The sequence below is a fragment of the Dermacentor albipictus genome, chromosome 4, assembly GCF_038994185.2.
Source record: "Dermacentor albipictus isolate Rhodes 1998 colony chromosome 4, USDA_Dalb.pri_finalv2, whole genome shotgun sequence".
Lineage (NCBI taxonomy): Eukaryota > Metazoa > Arthropoda > Arachnida > Ixodida > Ixodidae > Dermacentor > Dermacentor albipictus.
The window spans coordinates 128,390,652-128,407,880 of record NC_091824.1 but is presented as its reverse complement, the minus strand read 5'-3'; the positions used below and the strand labels follow the sequence as shown (position 1 = coordinate 128,407,880).

General features: G+C 45.5%; 1 protein-coding gene across 4 annotated transcripts in view; it reads right to left on the bottom strand.

Moving 5' to 3' along the window:
- LOC135899502 (uncharacterized) overlaps nt 1–17,229 on the bottom strand; it is a 530,261-nt gene that overhangs the window by 366,655 nt on the left and 146,377 nt on the right. For 3 of the 4 annotated variants that reach the window (XR_011514090.1, XR_011514091.1, XM_070537572.1), the window contains exons 1-2: nt 14,115–14,171; nt 13,695–14,007 (exon numbers count right to left, since the gene is read on the bottom strand). The exons of the other annotated variant lie outside the window; for it this stretch is intronic. Coding sequence is in view for 1 of the 3 variants with exons in the window: in XM_070537572.1 (XP_070393673.1) it covers nt 13,695–13,704 (10 nt within the window). In the remaining 2 variants the exon portion in view is untranslated. Of the gene's footprint in view, nt 1–13,694; nt 14,008–14,114; nt 14,172–17,229 lie in introns of those variants that run through there. 4 annotated transcript variants of the gene reach the window in all.

The window sequence follows — 17,229 nt, the reverse complement described above, 5'->3', positions numbered from 1 at the left end:
CCCTATCGAAATGCTGCCACCGTGGGGGGGATTCGACATTGCGATATCGTATTTGGCAGCCCAACACCATCGCCATTAAGCAACCAATCCTTGTCGTCTCATCAAGAGATGAACAAAATAAAAAGAGCGAGCAGTAAGACGAGAGCAACAAAACTCTTAGACCATCATGAAAGATTAACTGAACCTTGGAATATAAAAAAGAGCTAATATAAATTTGAGTGAAATATCTAAAAAGGTAAAGAACTCACACCTGCAAGAGCAAGCGAAACCGGTACGAATCAGATAGCATTAGGCTATCTATAGTCATCTTCTGTGCCCTTACCACTTTCAAATGCTCGTCTATTCATTCCTTCCTAAGCCATTTTTCTATAGACACCACCTTCCTACTCTCTCTAGTCATCAACTTCTATATTTTCTCAAATCAAAGCTGTCACTTCCTTGTGATGTGTCCTCATTTCCAGGTGCAGTTAAGGCTTTATGCGGTTAAAAGACCAAAGAGAGAGGGGGGAATTTAAGGAACGCAGGGACGTCAACCAGTCACGAGTCCGGTTGGCTACACTACGCTGAGGGAAGTGAGAAATGGAAGAGAGTGAGAAAGAGAAAGAGAGGATATAGAGACGTGCACGGGTAGTACTTGAGTCAAAGGCGCTCCTACAAACCAGACGTTCTCAGAAAGCACAAAAGTGCGTTCACTGCTTTCTGGGCCGGTTATTGGCAGGGACGGTGTTCTAGTGCTGCCTGTCCACTCAGTGGACGATCATCTAGATTCCTCAATGAGATGGACAAAGATTATATTTGTGCATGAAACTGAGGACAGTGGCACTATTAGTGGTCAATGTTCTCCTGGCACCCCCAAATATCACATACAGGAATATCAGCCATTCAAATTAGTGCAGAATGAGCTTTCGTGAAAGTTTCTCGCATGCACAACCGGCACACAAGAGACGCACCGCGTCTGTGCAGTCCGGCCCGAGGTCTGGGTTGCAGTGATGAATTTATACTGTGCAATCTGGTGCGCCTCGTATGTGCGATATTCCACTCTGCTAAGGAGACCGTCCGTGCTAGAATGCGACGTTGTCTCGCAGCGTTAGTCCTTGAGAGAAGAATGGAGACGGAGTGGTCTTCTTTGTTTGACATTCGAGCTGCCGTATCTGCGTCATCATTTCTAATGATACCGCAATGGCCTGGTATCCAATGAAAATAGATATCATGGCCTTTCTCTCGCTAGTGATGAACAAGTTCCACGATTTCGCAAGTGAGCTAATCGTGAGTTCCATATCGGAGAAATGACTGCGCACATTGCAAGGCGGGCCTTCACATGAGGTATCCAGGAGAGATTTCTGTCAATGACCACCACCGAGAATCAGCTGTTCGTCGACAGATATCACGTATGTAGACATTGTTTTCATGGTAAACGCCACCACTGCACACTTTTCAGATAATATTTGAAGCCCTTGTTCTCGAAGGTAGGATATGTAAAACTGGCTGCCTTCTGAAGCCGCGCACGAAGCTGCAGTAACGTCAAACCCGACGTCCTAATACAGATGTAGTCTGCATGGGAGGATTTCGGCGAGTCCAACGAGTGTTAGAGTGAAGAGCGTTGTGCTCAGTACTCCGCCCTGAGGCACCCCACGGTTACTGTAATGCTGGGAGGTCGAGACATCCTCGGTAAGTATGAAAAAGGAAAAATTATGTGGATAGCTACTAATCCGTAAATAGATCTTGCTGCCATTCTACTGCCCCTACGGTGCTGAAGATCGTTTCGTGCGTTACGCTATCGTATGATCCTTTAACATCCAGAAAGAGAGCATCAGATAATATTTTGCAGGACTTCTGGTGCTAGACGTACGTCACCAGATCGATAACGCAGTTTTTGGAACAATGACCACGTCTGCAACCGGCCACTGCATCTAGATATACCTGGTAATGTTCGAGGTACCATTATAGCCCTTGTAGAACTATATTCTCCATTAGTTTTCCGGTGCAACAGGCGAGCGCAATTGATCGGTATTGATGTAATGTCTAAAATAAAGTTCATTTCACCTCACCTTCATGCAATGTCTACAGACGACTTGCCAGGGACTTGCTTTATGGACCTTATGGACCAGAACTCGACCAAGGAATGTCCGATACAGAATTATATTCTTTCAGAAATTTTGTTGATATTCATAGGTTTCGGTGTCAACGAACTGACAACAGTGGTTTTCTAACAGAATACCCAATATCTGAGAGCCTACTTTAGGCGCGACTTGAGAAAGAAACAACAACACAGCTAATATGCCGAGCGTAATTTCACGCTGAAAGTTCACGGACACTTTGTGAAGTGCGCTCGTCTTTGCCTATAGACAGTAATAATGTACGAAGCATCTAATTTTATTAACGACGTCATCCCTAATTCTGCGCTTTCCAGACATATAGCGTTGACTCATCAGATTTCCCAGTACTTCGACTGCGGAACCATTCATTTACTGAACTACTATATATTTGAAATCAAGAGATTCCTGCAACCAAGTGGTTGCTCCAAATCGTTGAATGCAGTAACCACAAGCTACTATTTACTAAGCTGTAATAAAGGCTTGGTTTAGACCTTCGGACAGTCGCGATGTAAATGGGTCAGGCAAAATCATTTCTCTTTTCTCGCAGCTTACCAAATGGTATGCCCGCAGAAACTGCAAAGGCTTGTTTCATCTCTGATTTATCCTGAATCTAATTCAATTCTGTGGTTATGCGCGGCAAAACAACAATATGATTACAAGACACTACGTAGTGGCGGACTCCGGGATAACTTTGACCACCTGAGGTCCTTTTACATGTACGCAATATATGATACACGGTTGTTTTTGCATTTAGCCCCCTACTAAATGCGGACGCCGCGGCCGGGATTTGATCCCGTGCCCTCAGGCTTTGCAGCGCAACACCACCATGGCAGCTGTGGTTTTTCTTATCCTATCTCAAAACAAGGCTGAGCGATCGTGACTGCAAGCTTTGCTTATCGCAAGTGCTTTCAACAGACTCGTTAAAATAAAAAGAAAACTAGTTACCATCCAAAACAGCTACGACTAGATCGATGATAGTGAGGACAAGAATGACGACGAGGTCCCGAGAATAGATTCTGGGCACGGCAAGATGTCTTTCTGTTACTTGTCGCTGTAGCCTGCCCGGGAACCCGGTGATCAACTTGCTAATGATGTCGGCAAAAAAGTGCCACGAACGCAGGATCGCGAACCTCGTAAAATCTTAAAACCTCAAAACAGCAAAAGATTCACTCGCTTTGCTGTTTGGCAAGCGGAGGTTGTCAAAATGTCTTGTTTATTATGTGTGTATTAAAAGCATGCTTTAACGAAGGTTCAAATATGCATGACGCACGACTGGTGGTCGTTACTTCTGAACTTCTGTATTTAGTAGGCTACTGTATGTCATTAAGCCTAGTTTGAAAACCTAGACACTACAAGCTCTGTGAAATCGATACGACTGCATTAATAGTCAAGCTGCATGATTCAAATTGTAAAGTTTACTACAGCTTATTTTTTAAGACCGAGCAGGAGAAGTTCCAAAAAAATTATTAGAGTCAACTCTGGCATTGAAGGTGAGGTGCTGAATATTACTTGCTCGAAATAAAGTAAACTAAGAGAGCACACTCGAGATTTTTTGGAGCAAACGAAGTAAAATGAGCCAAAATTTTAGTTATTTGACGCAATATTCTTCTTACGGAGCTGCAGCTTAAATGGTACTTCCGCTTTTATATTATTTAGTACGTGAACATTTCTTGAATACGAATTCGAGAGACGAATGGAACCATCAAGTAATTTAAAAACCATGGTAAAGAGTCGTTGGACATTTGCACATAAGCCATAGAAACATGTGAATCTAGCTATGTTTTTAGACAACAAAGTAAAGAATATGGAATAAATGTTAAACTGAAGTTCTCGAAAGCTGGGACCACTGTAGTGTCAGGTTAGAATAGCTCACAGACACCTTCTTTCTAGTTCATTACCTGAATGTACTATGGACGCATTACCTCCTTAAGCACCATTTCAAACTTGTAAATTGAAAGTAGTGTCAGTATCACATACAGATATTTTTTGTTGTTGTTGAGGGGCGACGTTTATATTCTTGCTACAGTGTTGCTTTTGCAGTCTGCTGTCTACAGTGTTAATAGAGCCTTACTTTAATTTCTGCTATGTGCATTTTTGACGCCTGAATAACTAGCTTTAATAGCCGGGCCTTCGGAGGGCAGGTATATACCATGTGCTCCAGCTAACATTAGCGTAGCTGTTCCACAAAAAAAGGTTATAAAAGCAAAGTGCGACATACAACTACAAGACCAACGGTCTTCAGTCGTCCGAAGTTTAACGACTGAACACCGTAAGTATTAGAGTCGTATCTTCCAGCGCGTTTTTATAAATGCATTCTTTTTTCGTTTAAGAGCCTTAACTTTACTATGGACTCTCTATATGTCCGGCAGCAAATACAACAAGCAAGAGCAATGAGAGCGCCACCTCAAAAGTAAGTGAAACAACTGTTTTCACTAGTTAGCCGGTATGTCATTAACAACTTTAAAGGCCCTATGTTGAAACGTGACTTCAATCGCTTTTTTTTTCCTTTGCAATGAAAACTAAATCGGAAACGAGAGCAAGAAGCCAGATACTGGGATAACTGGCAAACCCCTGCCCCTCTATGTTTCAGGATACTGTCGTTTCTTATTTCCCCAAAGCTTTCGTTCATTTGGTCTGCGTCGCCCAGATGTCGACAGCGCACTCAATTATTTGAGCTGACGTGGTCGTGTCTCCAGGAGGGATCGCTTAATCACGTCTGCGTCGCTCTTGTTTCCTCTCCAATGAAACCGAAAGAGTCCTTGCCCTCACACTCTTCGTCGCCGCACACCTAAGCCGCCGATTTATTTTCGCGCACGTCATTCTCTTTTAGCTCAACAGCAAAGAAACCTTGCCTTACCTTGAGGCGCCTGTCAGCAATAGTCGTTAGGGGAGGGAGCCCCTCCAATGCCCCTCTTTCCATTCAATCGCCTCACTTCGCACACTGGTCAGCCAACAGACAAACGTGTACACACACCACCACCAAGGTTAAAGGTTGTTTTCCTTGATCATTGTTTGTATTTATTTCGCTCCTTGTAATGGTGCTACTTCCTCGGTTTGCGCTTACGAGACAACTTATTTCTTATATAGTGTCCTCATTTGCATTCCCTCCAAACGCTGATGTGAAGGTGCTCTAAATTTGTAGACAGTGTGTTTCCACACTAGGGTATTTCAATTAGTAGGTTTTGTAGTGCTTGATGTAAAATAGTCAAAAGCTGAAATAGCCCCTAGAGCAAAATTTGCTGTTTGTGTCCTTCAATACTAGGATATCTCACTTTACACGTGTTCTAATTCCTAGATCTTAAATTGGGCGCAGTTAGAAACCAGGCGTCGGAACCTCATACAAAACTAGCAGGTTTTGATGATTGACCTTTATTCACCGTGATTCTTCTCCGGAAATCACCTGCTTAAACGCCATTGCTGTAGCAACTACAGCGACTTTTTATCACTAGCTGCTTTCTTGACTACACCGTATTGCACCACACTCTGGGTTCCTTAGTTTTCTTATTCACGTGTGTGTTAAATGGCAGAGCTGGACTAACATGAAGAAAAGAAAGAAGAAAGGAAAGCCATCGATGCACAAATATTTACCGATCGAGATAAATGAATAAAAATAGTGCGATTGTTTGGGTTTATTTTATTTACCAAAACACTGCAGGCCACATTGCCCAAGCAGGAGGGGCGAAGCGCATGCTCAAACAGCAATACATACCAATGAACTTAAATAATGATAACATAAATAGGACAAAAAGAACAAATTGTCACAAGCGTTAGGAAATACTGAGAAAATGGGGATACAGAAACAGCAACATTATCAAGTGGATTGACAAGACAAATAATACGACTTATACATAGATAATAAGCAGTCAGGTGACAGATAATTCGTCATTATATGTTTGTGGAATGAATGTGAGATTAAATACATATATTCTGGCAAAATAAGGAGTTATAGAAAGCGGGTGCGTATTACGAGTGCTCTGGGCAGCAAGTGGGGATAAGTACGGGGCTGAGTCGAGCCTAAGCTTCCGATTAAATCACGAATACAGAAGCTTTAAACGCTGATATTTGCGCCGGGATTGTAATGAGGGATCATGATTACATTTCATTACTTCTGAGACGATATGCTGGTCGTCGTATAAAGAGAAAATAAATCGCACAGCCGTTCGCTAGATATTTTCAAGCGCGTTCACGTTAACGTTAGTATACGGGTGCCAGATAATACAAGCGTACTCAAGCTTAGGCCGAATCAAGTGCTCATACGCCAGACGCTTTACACTTATTGGTGCATATTTAAACTTGTGTCGTAAAAAGCATAGTTTGCGAAGTGCAGCATAGCATGTGCTAGCAATATGGCTGTTACAGCTTAAGTTGCCTATCAGAGTGACTCCTAGGTACTTATGCATGCACATCTCATTTGAGGGTTTAGAGCCTATGATATAAGAAAACATAAGGGGGCTAAGTGACTTTGCGACGCACAGCAGCACAGTTTAGCCATTGTTCAGTATCATACATGCAAGACGGTTTCACCCTTTGGGGTGTATATTTGCGAAATAACATTAATCGCGTCATCTGTCTTGCTCACGTTTCCGTTATTGAAAACGCTGCGCTGGTTGCTTTCCTGTCGAGAATTGTGGGTCATGCTGATAACGCCCATACCGTTGGTGACTTGGAAGTACCGGGCTCCCAGCGTTAGAGAAAGGAATTACGTGCAAGACAGATGACAATTGTTGTGTGGCAAATATACATCCGAAAGGGTGCAACTGTTTTTAGAGTGCACCACAGTCGTCACACCAGGTAAGGATATTATTGAAGGTCATGGTAAGGGCAATCTGATCGCCGTCGACATGAATATCATTATACAGAGCGCAATCATCTGCGTATAAGCCGATCTTTATTGGTTTATAATTAACTGCGACTAAATTATTAACGTAAATAAGGAACGAAAGAGCCCCAGGTCACTGCCCTGAAGCACCCCTGATGATATCAGAAGAGTGCTTCCTTTTTTTCCATTGATTTCAAGACATTGCCTGCGTTAATTTAAGTAGGCGGAAACCCAGCAAATAAGAAGATCTGGAAGGCCAATCAAATGTAGTTTCTGCATTAATTCGTCGTGGGGAAAGCGATCGAAATCTTTGCTGCAATCTAAGATTAGGTCAACTTCACCAGTCCTATCTCTAGTGTAGGCCAAAAATTGAACGACAGAAGTCAGCTTAGTAATGGTCTGAAGGCCGTTTCTATAACCGTGTTGGTATGACGATAATACGTTATCGTCGTTTAAAATATTGTTATGCTGGTGGCCAAAACATGATATAGAAGCTTACAACAATAACAAATAAATATCGGGCGGCAATTTAACACACACAACGAATCTTTTTTTTTTTTATATGGGAACTACGCGTGATAATTCCCAATCATGAGGGATGTGAGAGGTTCTTAAGGCAAATTCAACTACAGTTACCACAACCTTCGCTAATAGTTCAGCATAGCAGTGAAGGAATGCGTGGAGTATGACATCCGGTTCAGGTAACGAGTTTGTCTTTAATTTCAACAGCATGTTCAACACGCCTTCATAAGACACAAGATTAACATCACAAGTAGTTGACGAGAGGCTTCCAGTGGAATTATTCATAGATGCGACAGAAAAGGCACTACGAAATTGAACATTAAGATGATCAGCAAGAACCTGCGCACCATTCATTATTTCATTCTTATGTGAAATCTTATCTACTAGCTGCTTGCGTTCCTTAATTTTGTTAAGTTGCAGAAGTCACATATAATTCTATAATTAATTATAGAATCGTTGTCTCTCTTGTAAATATTGTATTTACAATATTTACAAGAGAGACAACGATTCATAAACAAGATGGCTGTCGAGACCGATTCCACTTCTACACGCCAAATCGTATTCTTCTGAATGAGGCCACTCTTGGTTTCACCGCAACATAATCCCCACCTAAAAAGGCGCCGTCCCGGCGCCATCTATAAGGGAGGTGAACTCACGGCAAAGTAAGGCTTCCGCCGTTACACATGCACAACGTCCGTGGGGACACGCGAGTCGAGCGGAGCGATCTCGTAGTTCACATCGCTAAGCTGACGTAATATCGTGTAGGGCCATGTGTAGCGCGGCAGCAACTCTCCAGACAAGCCGACGCCACCACATGGTGTCCATAGGAGGACAGCGGAGCCATCAGAAAATTGAATGTCTCGATGTCGGCTGTTGTACCGGATCTTATGCGTGGTCTGAAACTCAGTGAGCCGTAGCCGGCAATCTGGCGTGCCGTGTGAGCCTGGGCGAAGACGTCTTGAGCATGTTCAGTGGAAGTGTTCGTCGAGGAAGGAATCAGTGTGTCAAAGGGCAAAGAAGGGTGGCGACTGAAAAGAAAGTAAAGAGGTGAAAAGCCAGCGGTCTCACGAGGTCCTGAATTGTAGGCGAAGGTCACGAAGGGTAACGTTCTGTCCCAATCACTGTGGTCGTCAGAAACGCACATAGAGAGCACTTCTGTCAACGTGCGATTCAGCCGCTCCGTCAGCCCGTTATCTGCGGGTGGTAGGGGATTAAAAGCTTGTGCTCTGCGCAACAAGACCAAATTAGGTCTTCAACTACTCGGCACAAAAAGGTGCGGCTGCGATCAGTGAGGAGCTGCCGGGGTACGCCATGATGGAGGATGACGTCATGTAAATGGAAATTTGCCACCTCAGTTGCACAGCTTGTGCGCAAAGCTCACGTGATCGCGTACCAGGTCATGTAATCAGTCACGACAACGACCCTTTATTGGCAGATTTTGACGTCGGCAAAGAACGAAGAAGATCGAGACCGACGCGAAAGAACGGTTCCGAGGGCAGATCGACGGGGTGAAGGCGTCCAGTGGGCAGCACAGCAGGTATTTCGCTGCGCTGACAGAGCGCAAAGGCTGAAACGTAACGGTGCACAGAGTGGTACAGGCCTGGCCAGAAGAAGTGGCGCCGTTGAGCACCTTATGAATCAAGAGCAAGCATGGCATCAGCAGCTGTCGGCCACTCTTGTAATATTTCGCCGAGAGGACGGCCATCGCTTAATACTACGGCACTACTTATTTCAGATGTGGGAGAGCAGAGGGAAGATGTGCTCCTTCGTAAACTGCAGGAACTTGATCACAGATTTCAAGGTGTAGGATCGCAGGTTTCAAGGTGTAGACTGCGTGCGAGCTTCATCCGCTTCAGCTGCACAGGGATACCCGTGTTATCGACCATTCGTCATGCACACCTTTCCGCAAGGCATGCAGGAAAAGCTCAGTGGCCAATGCTGGATAGCCAATTGCGGACAGTGACTGGCAACCCGTTGCCGGCAATGACGGCCAGGCTATCATCGCCTGCAGCAATAACGCAGCTTTACCCCCGGCGCTCTTGGAACAAAATATCATGGGCTGTTGAACTTCGATATGCACGCAAGTCAGCACTACGTCTTCACAACGCAAGTGCTACTTCCTTACTCGAGTAACTTCACTTTCCATAGCAGCGAAAAAGTCAAACTTGGTATAATAGTTCTTCTGTACCGTGGATCAAACGGCTGGCAAGTGATCGCTCAGCCAACAGCGACAGTATTGTCTATGCGGACGAGAATACATTTTAATAATAGCTGTAAATAATCAGTAATACTTTTCGATATTAAGTTATCTGATCAGCGCTGGCGAGAAGAATGACGCGATCTTAACCACCCAATGCGTTCGGCGCAGGTTGCAAACAAGCATTTTTTTTTTTCGCGCGTACGCACGCATACTCAGCAGCGACATTGTTGCACATACAGTTACTGACGACCGTAACCGCCTTATAAATCTACCGCTGTAAGGTGTCGAATATAAAGGATGAAGGAAAACACAAGACTGCTATATCCGTCGCCTTCCGCCAGTAAGCTTACACACAATTATACTGGAATGCAGATCGAACTGCTACATGTAAGGTGTCCTTGCACTGGGGGGCCTCTGCAGCTTCAACTAAAGTTTTTTGTTGTCTACCCATTCACTTCTCACTGTGGCGGCCGAAATATTGTCCGCCTGAGCCAATAAGACGACGCTCAATGGCGGGTGCCATCAGATGGACAAATGTGACGATGTCTATGGTGCTGTAAAAGGTCTATACACCAGAAAGCAGCGAGTGCTTTTACGCTTGAAACCCTTGCAAGAGAGATTGAAGTTCTCGCTTCGTATGCGAGAACTGGTGATGCAATCATCTGTTCTTTTTTACTCAAAAGCAGGGAACTAGTAGGTTTTACAGCGGCTCTGTAATCCTTGTCTAGGCGCCGCCTTGGGGTGACACCCGCAGAAAAGCGCGTCCTATGTTTCGACATCGGTGAGCTCGAATAGAGCTGCAACACTGCGCTGCGCTGCGTTCGATAGCGGCCGTGCTTTCGAAGCGTGCAGCATCAATCACGGCAACAATGAAAGCAGCCGAGGCGGAGACTACTTCTGATCGACCTGCACGCTGTTGCCGCAGCAGGTTTACATGCGAGTACACACGCCCGTCATTTTTGCTGACCGCGGCAGGTATGTAGCTCGGGTTAGGCGTCTGGTATACGGCTTATGCACTACGCTGTTTGACCACACTGACCACTCTGTTGGTCGAACACTGATCTTACCACGCTCGAAACTCACAAGATGAGAGGGGCATACTGCTGTCAGCCATTTAACGTGCGTTCGCGCGCATTATTTCTTGTTGGTTTCTTTTAGTGAATAAAAAGAAGGTAAAGACTCCACATGTCTGCGAGTAATCGTTTATCTTTGCTCAAATGATTAGTACCGGGTGTGCCTGCTGTTTTGTTCACTGCATGCATGTTCCTCAATTCATTGCAGTGGGCTTTTCTTTATCTTCCCATAGAACCGCGAGAAAAACGATTACCAAAAAAGCTTTTATTTTCAAAAAAAGAAAAGGTACAACCCTCACAACACAGACAAGACCATGGCAAAAGGGAGAGTTATTTTACCTGAAATATACTTTAGTCTCCGGTATGTACGGCTCACCGTTATGAGCGCTGACTATAGGAGGCGCTACACCAGTTGAATTGTGCAGCTGGAATATGCTCACACCACACAATAGGGAGGCCACGAAAACAATGCGACATTTTGATTGATAACATATGCAGGCCTACATCGACGTTCACTTTAGCTCTATGCATAAAGCCAAGCGCTGGTGATACTCACGCATGCTCTAGCACACCGATAGCCAGTCAGGCCCAAATCTGGACACACGTGCCTCAACATGAGCGGTGCAATCGATGACGCGAAATCGCAGCGTGTTACTGAAAATTGTTCCGGCAACTCCCTAGGCTGTGTGTTACGGTGCTGATGTTGGTACGCGAAGCAGGGTGTGGAAACTCCCTATACCTCTCTTGGGACACTCGGTATCTTACCAATACGCGGCGGCAGCGTCGCTTGGACCACTGACGGTTGCCTGATATTCCACTGTAAATAACTCACAAACAAAACAATGCATCCAGGGCGCCACTGATAATGGCAGAAGGTAGAGGGAGAGGGCGTGCCGCCGGAAGAGGGAGACTTGCCGCGAAGCCCTCCTTTCCCAATTCGCATACAAGCGGGCTGTGTTCGTGCTTAGCAGAGCAGAACCTGCTGAAGTGGGCCGTGTTTACAAAGCGCATTTTTTCTGCAGCGTTTACCTTGGGAGGTTCTATGCATTTTTTAAAGCACTGGGACAGCGCTCGAACACACCAGTGTCAAGCAATTATAAGGAAAAATATTTATACAGCAAACCATTGTTATCTACCAATATGCGCAGGTAATATATTACGTTTACTCATTTTGGGAAACTAGTCACTTCGAAATTCCAAACTTATGTTTATGTTTATGGCTACAGTTCAGCTAGACCACAGGTAATGGTGGGCAGTAGTGTAAAGAACTTCCTGACACCATCAATCGGTAATATTGTTCGGGTGTTGTGAAGTGGAGCAGCTAAAGCTGACCGATTTCTCAGTCAACCAAAACTCAACAAAAGAAAAAGTTTAACATGTTCCTTTTTATTCACACATTCTTTACTGGAAAAAGGCTGACCTCCACGCAGCCTGAACGCGTGAATCTGCAGAGGCACTTTTCATTGATAACTAAAATTTGTACCTAATGAGGCAACATAGATTCCAGAATATCAAAACAAATACGAAAATTAGCCATCACGGTCTGGTCCCCCGGAACTTGACTATCACGTACGTTATGACGGCGACACATTTTGTGGCTTACAGAAAGAAGGTAGGACACCGTACATGTATTTCATTGACAGTATAAGAAATAAGGAGCAACAGAATTTTAAACTGGCTACATGCACCTGAATGAACGGAAAAGAGCCTATAATATCTCTCATTATTTGAACTACTTGCCGTATGAGGGAGCATATTTCTGTAGCGCTTACAAGAGCGCGCAATGCGCCCATCGTCATACTTCGCGTCATATTCATACATGCAGAAAAGCACGGCGAGTATTGGGACACTATTGTGACGCAACAGTAACGCAAGGAACCAACAGTACAGAAAAGAAAACTTAATAGCACTCTTCATTGCAAGGGGGATTACCAGTTTGTACTTAATTAGCATCAAACACTCTGTACTAGTGTTACTGGTATTATTATATACATTTGGCCGGCAAAGCAAATAACATTGTGCCTCGTCTATAACACAGGTTCTCAAAATTGCAACACCGAAGCTGAGCCTAAAGCAAGGTAACGGAGCGTACGATACCGTCCACGCTTCAAGATTTAGATACCGTATACACTAGTGTAAGGGCCGCACTTTCTTTCCGCACTTTTGGTGGGGGGCGGCCCTTCCACGGAAGTGTGAAATTTTTGTTCAATTTTCGATCCACGTATGGAAAAACCTGTTTAATCGTGCCATATACACCTAACGATGGGATATCTGGCGTCTAGATGCGGACATCCTCTCTAGATGTCTTCATCGGTATCGCTGCTCGGGCTCGGCTCGTCACCGCTGCTCGGGTCATCCACACGTTCATGTATCCAGTCGTCCTCAGTGCCGTCCATGGCACTGGAAATCCCGGTGACCTTAAAATTCTTTATAATAATGTCCGTGGACACCACACGCTACGCGTTCAAAATCCAAGAGCAGACCAGCTGAAGTGACACCCTCCTTAGTAGTCCGGTCGGCATTTTCTCATGTTTTTTTTTTCGAAATTTGGACTGCCAAGTTGGGGGAAGCGGCCCTTACACGTGCGCGGCCCTTAGTCGAGTGTATACGGTAAAACAGAGAGCTTCAACTTTCTTCGGTACGAAATCTTGGTAATGGTGCATCAAAACGCAAAAAAAATTACGTGCGTGCATCCTTTCGCCATCATTGCTGTTTAAATTTGATAAAATGTCACAGCTGTCTTTTTTTCAGCCTTTAGCCTCGGATGTATGCGTCGACAAAGAGCGCACAACATGTATAGCCCAACAAAGACGCTTTCAAGCCCTTCAGTACAAGTATTTCACTGACAGCAGATGGGCAGCCATCAAGACGAATGGGTCGAGCGACACTGCTCCTACTTCAGTCCACAGAGGCTTGCGCATAATTGGTTCACTCGTGCAAAGTGAATACATGCTCAGAAAATAAAGCAAAATACCTTTACTTACCAGCTGTCATTAGGAAACCTGAAAACCATCGCAGAGCTGGAATTCCCGGTTTTAGAAGACCACAGAGCCGCGCAACACATGTGATGCCCGATTTTCCATCTTAGTCTAATGTTTGGTTGACCTGGTGTCCTGCGTCTTCCGGTTGTTGCAAGCCTGATAAAGCTTCTCTGACTTATATTTCCCATCTTCATAGTTGGAACGACAGCCGAAGCAGATGACCAAGCGTGATCCGACTTGTGATATGGCTGATCCAGTGGCAAGGGTGAGCGGAGGTATAAGCTCGACGGCCGCATGAACATAACCACTTCCCGAGCTTCGCCCGATTTAAAATTCAAAAAAGTGAAAGAAAAAAAAACAGCTTAGGATGTCCCGCAACTGATTGGAGCACGCACGTTCCTTTAAACCAAAACTAGAACTCACCTTCCGAGGGTTGCGCGACGTTTCAACGCCAGTTGCACACGGGGAGCTAGCGTTGAGTGTGTTGAGCGTTGAGCTAGTTTGAGTGTGTAACTAAAATATGCTGACGCCGTCCGGTAGGGAGGCCAGGAAGATGGTATGACGTAATTAACGTTAACAGACCCGCGCATGCAATAACGTTGGCTTTGCCCGATGCGACCAAATATGTTCGGCCCATGGATATGCGCGTTGCGAGGAGCGCATGCGCTGCTACGCTTAAGCATGTCGGTGCCGAGCCATGTCACAAGCTGGACAGGTATGCTTCAAAATGAGCGGTCAATTTGCTGATGCAAAATCGTAGCAGGCGTTATTGTTAATTGTGTCCACCGCCCTCTAGGCGGTGCCTTACGTCGCTGCTCTAGGCACGAGAAATTTCAGCGCTAGTTGCCCATTTCTTTTCGCGCTTTTCGTACTTCGTCAGTGGTGAGAGTGATACTACACCCACCTTATCAGTGGGATCATCTGGCCATGAACGGTGGATGATAACAGTGGCATAAAATTGAGCGGAAGTCGTCCCTACAAACTCGTGACTTAGTGGCTTCCTTGTTTTACAGTGAACCTGTTTACCTGACGGATCTGTATGAATGAGCCTTATGCGTGGTCTTGTAGGGGGGGTATCTGGTTTGGCCAACGTCCATAAAGTGCACAAAAAAGATGGCTGCGTCAGCGCCGAATGGGGAAGAACGAACGATAGTACGGTGGAGAAAAACGAAAGGACATGGGATTTCACCGCGCGCCGCAGCTGCGGAGTGGGGTAGTGCACCCGCGCTGGCCACCGTTGCTACCGGCTGCGTGTGCTGTGTATCCCATGGTTTTCCAATGGTTTTCCCGCCACAACGGCGCGGCAGTTGTGGCGGGAAAACACGGGGATGTGCACCGCGGTAGCCACTGCGGTGCGTAAGAGCCGGATTGTACATTGCAGACGTAGACCACAGCAACAGTTGCAACTCCTACAAAAATGGGAAAAGAGGGGAGACCACGCATCGTGCGCACGGCCGAGGAACAAGCCGAGTACGAGGAGAGGCATCGACAGCAGAAGCGCGACTACTACCAAAAACAACATGCGCGTGGAAAAGCGGAGAATGCGGCCAGTGACTTTGCCGCCGAAGAACGTCAGCGAGAGCAGATGCGAGAGTCTACAAATACAATGTCATGGCCTCCGTCCCCCGCTTGATGGTAGCGTAATCTCGGCTACCAATTCTTCACGTGGGCTGCGGCGCAGAGCTGGTCAGAGTGATTGCAGGGCTGCCGTTGAATTACATAATATAACACAACGAGAGGAAAGTGGGATCATCGAGAGGCCCCATTTTTATTAATCATATCATGAGAAGCCAACAAAGAAACCAAGAAAAACATAGGGGAAATTACTTGTACTTACTAATTGAATTGAATAAATGATAAATTAATGCCAATGAAAGTGGATGAAAAAACTTGCCGCAGGTGGGGAACGATCCCACGTCTTTTTGCATAACGCGTGCGATGCTCTAACAAGCTGCAAGTCGTTACATGGCCTCGCGTACTGCACTGGGCGATAACGTTTAAATGTGTCGGCCAGTAAATAGCGGTCATCGGTAGAAGATGAATAAATAAGTGTGTCAGTGACCCCTCTTTAAGAGCATCTTCTCGATGCTGCAAACCAAAAAGAAAAAAAAGAAAAACATTCTTATGGTAAAGAAATAAAGTTCCTCACGACAACCGAGGGGAAAAGAGCAGCACCTACGAGCACCAGCACCCCAATGGCAGCCCCACGCTTTCTCACTTCAAGCTTTCCACCAAGCGCACACGTACGCCATTGTTGTGGCCACGTTAGGCTTCTACCAGTAAATAATCAGGGAACTACGAACAGGTATGGCGGTGTAATGGTCCCCAGGACATTTAGACGCCCCGCCCATATTTGAACAGCAAGTGCCTGACTGGGGCAAATAGTAATAGATTATTCGCTGACGCAGCGTCAAAGGCACATACCAGTGAAACACTAGTACGAAATGACAGTATTGTGCTGTATCTTACCTCTTGTGCGATATCCCAGCCGGCATGTTTCAGGCGGCATATTCGGTGCCGATACGGAAACACCTGTTCACTAGTGTCGTAACCCTACACATTAAGGACACGCGACAGTCATCGCACACGAAGACGAAAGCCCGATTAATCGAATCCGGTGAAGCGACAGCAGACAATCTGCAACCGGACGCGGTACTTGCGACGCACCACTCGATCAAGCCCGTCACGCCCATCAATACAAGCCTGCTATGACCAAGACTACATTTCCTATTTCTTCAGCGATTTCCAGTGAACGTAGTATATCAGCTGTTGCTTTCGTGTGATACTTAATCCTCAAGACGGTTCAGGGTAATCAATCTACTGGTATTTGGCCTTCCCTCTTGCGAACTATCCTTCGGGCTGGCAAAACATGACCGAGCAGTACACGAAGAGGCAGCAGCTTATCCAACAGGATCACTGTTATCGCTGTCACTCGCATACCGTTCATCCCGTCGGTTCATATCAAAACGAGCATTTGCTCATGACTCGCAACGACATCACTCCATGCAGTTGGTAATTCGTGGGCTAACCGCTTATCCAGTGGTCCTGCAGCGGCATTTAGAAATTCGCCGATTTTGGTTTACTGAGATCTCGTTTTTATGTATATATTCATGCGTTACACGCGATTTGTATAGTCACCTCAAGTGCATATAATGTGCAAATGGGAACATATAAAGTTCATCTTATGGCGAAACATTACAAATAATTACGGAATACTCGTTTTTCTCCGTGTTCTCATGCGTTATAAGAGGCCCTCGTGATGTTTTCGGTGAACGGAACGACTAACCTTGCATCGCTTTTGTGAACATAGGAAGCAGGTTATCACATCCTTTGCTCTAAATTACTCATGCAAACGCTCCAGAGTGTCATCTTTCTTAATGTCTGCGTATACACCTCCCACTGACCGACCCGACAACCACCCGGCTATTGCGTAGTTTGCGATCATCACACGAGACAAGCGCTGCTCGCGATGAGCGAAAGCCGACACGATCGCAGACCGCGACAACTGCCTACCGAGAGAACCAGTGATAGCCACTCG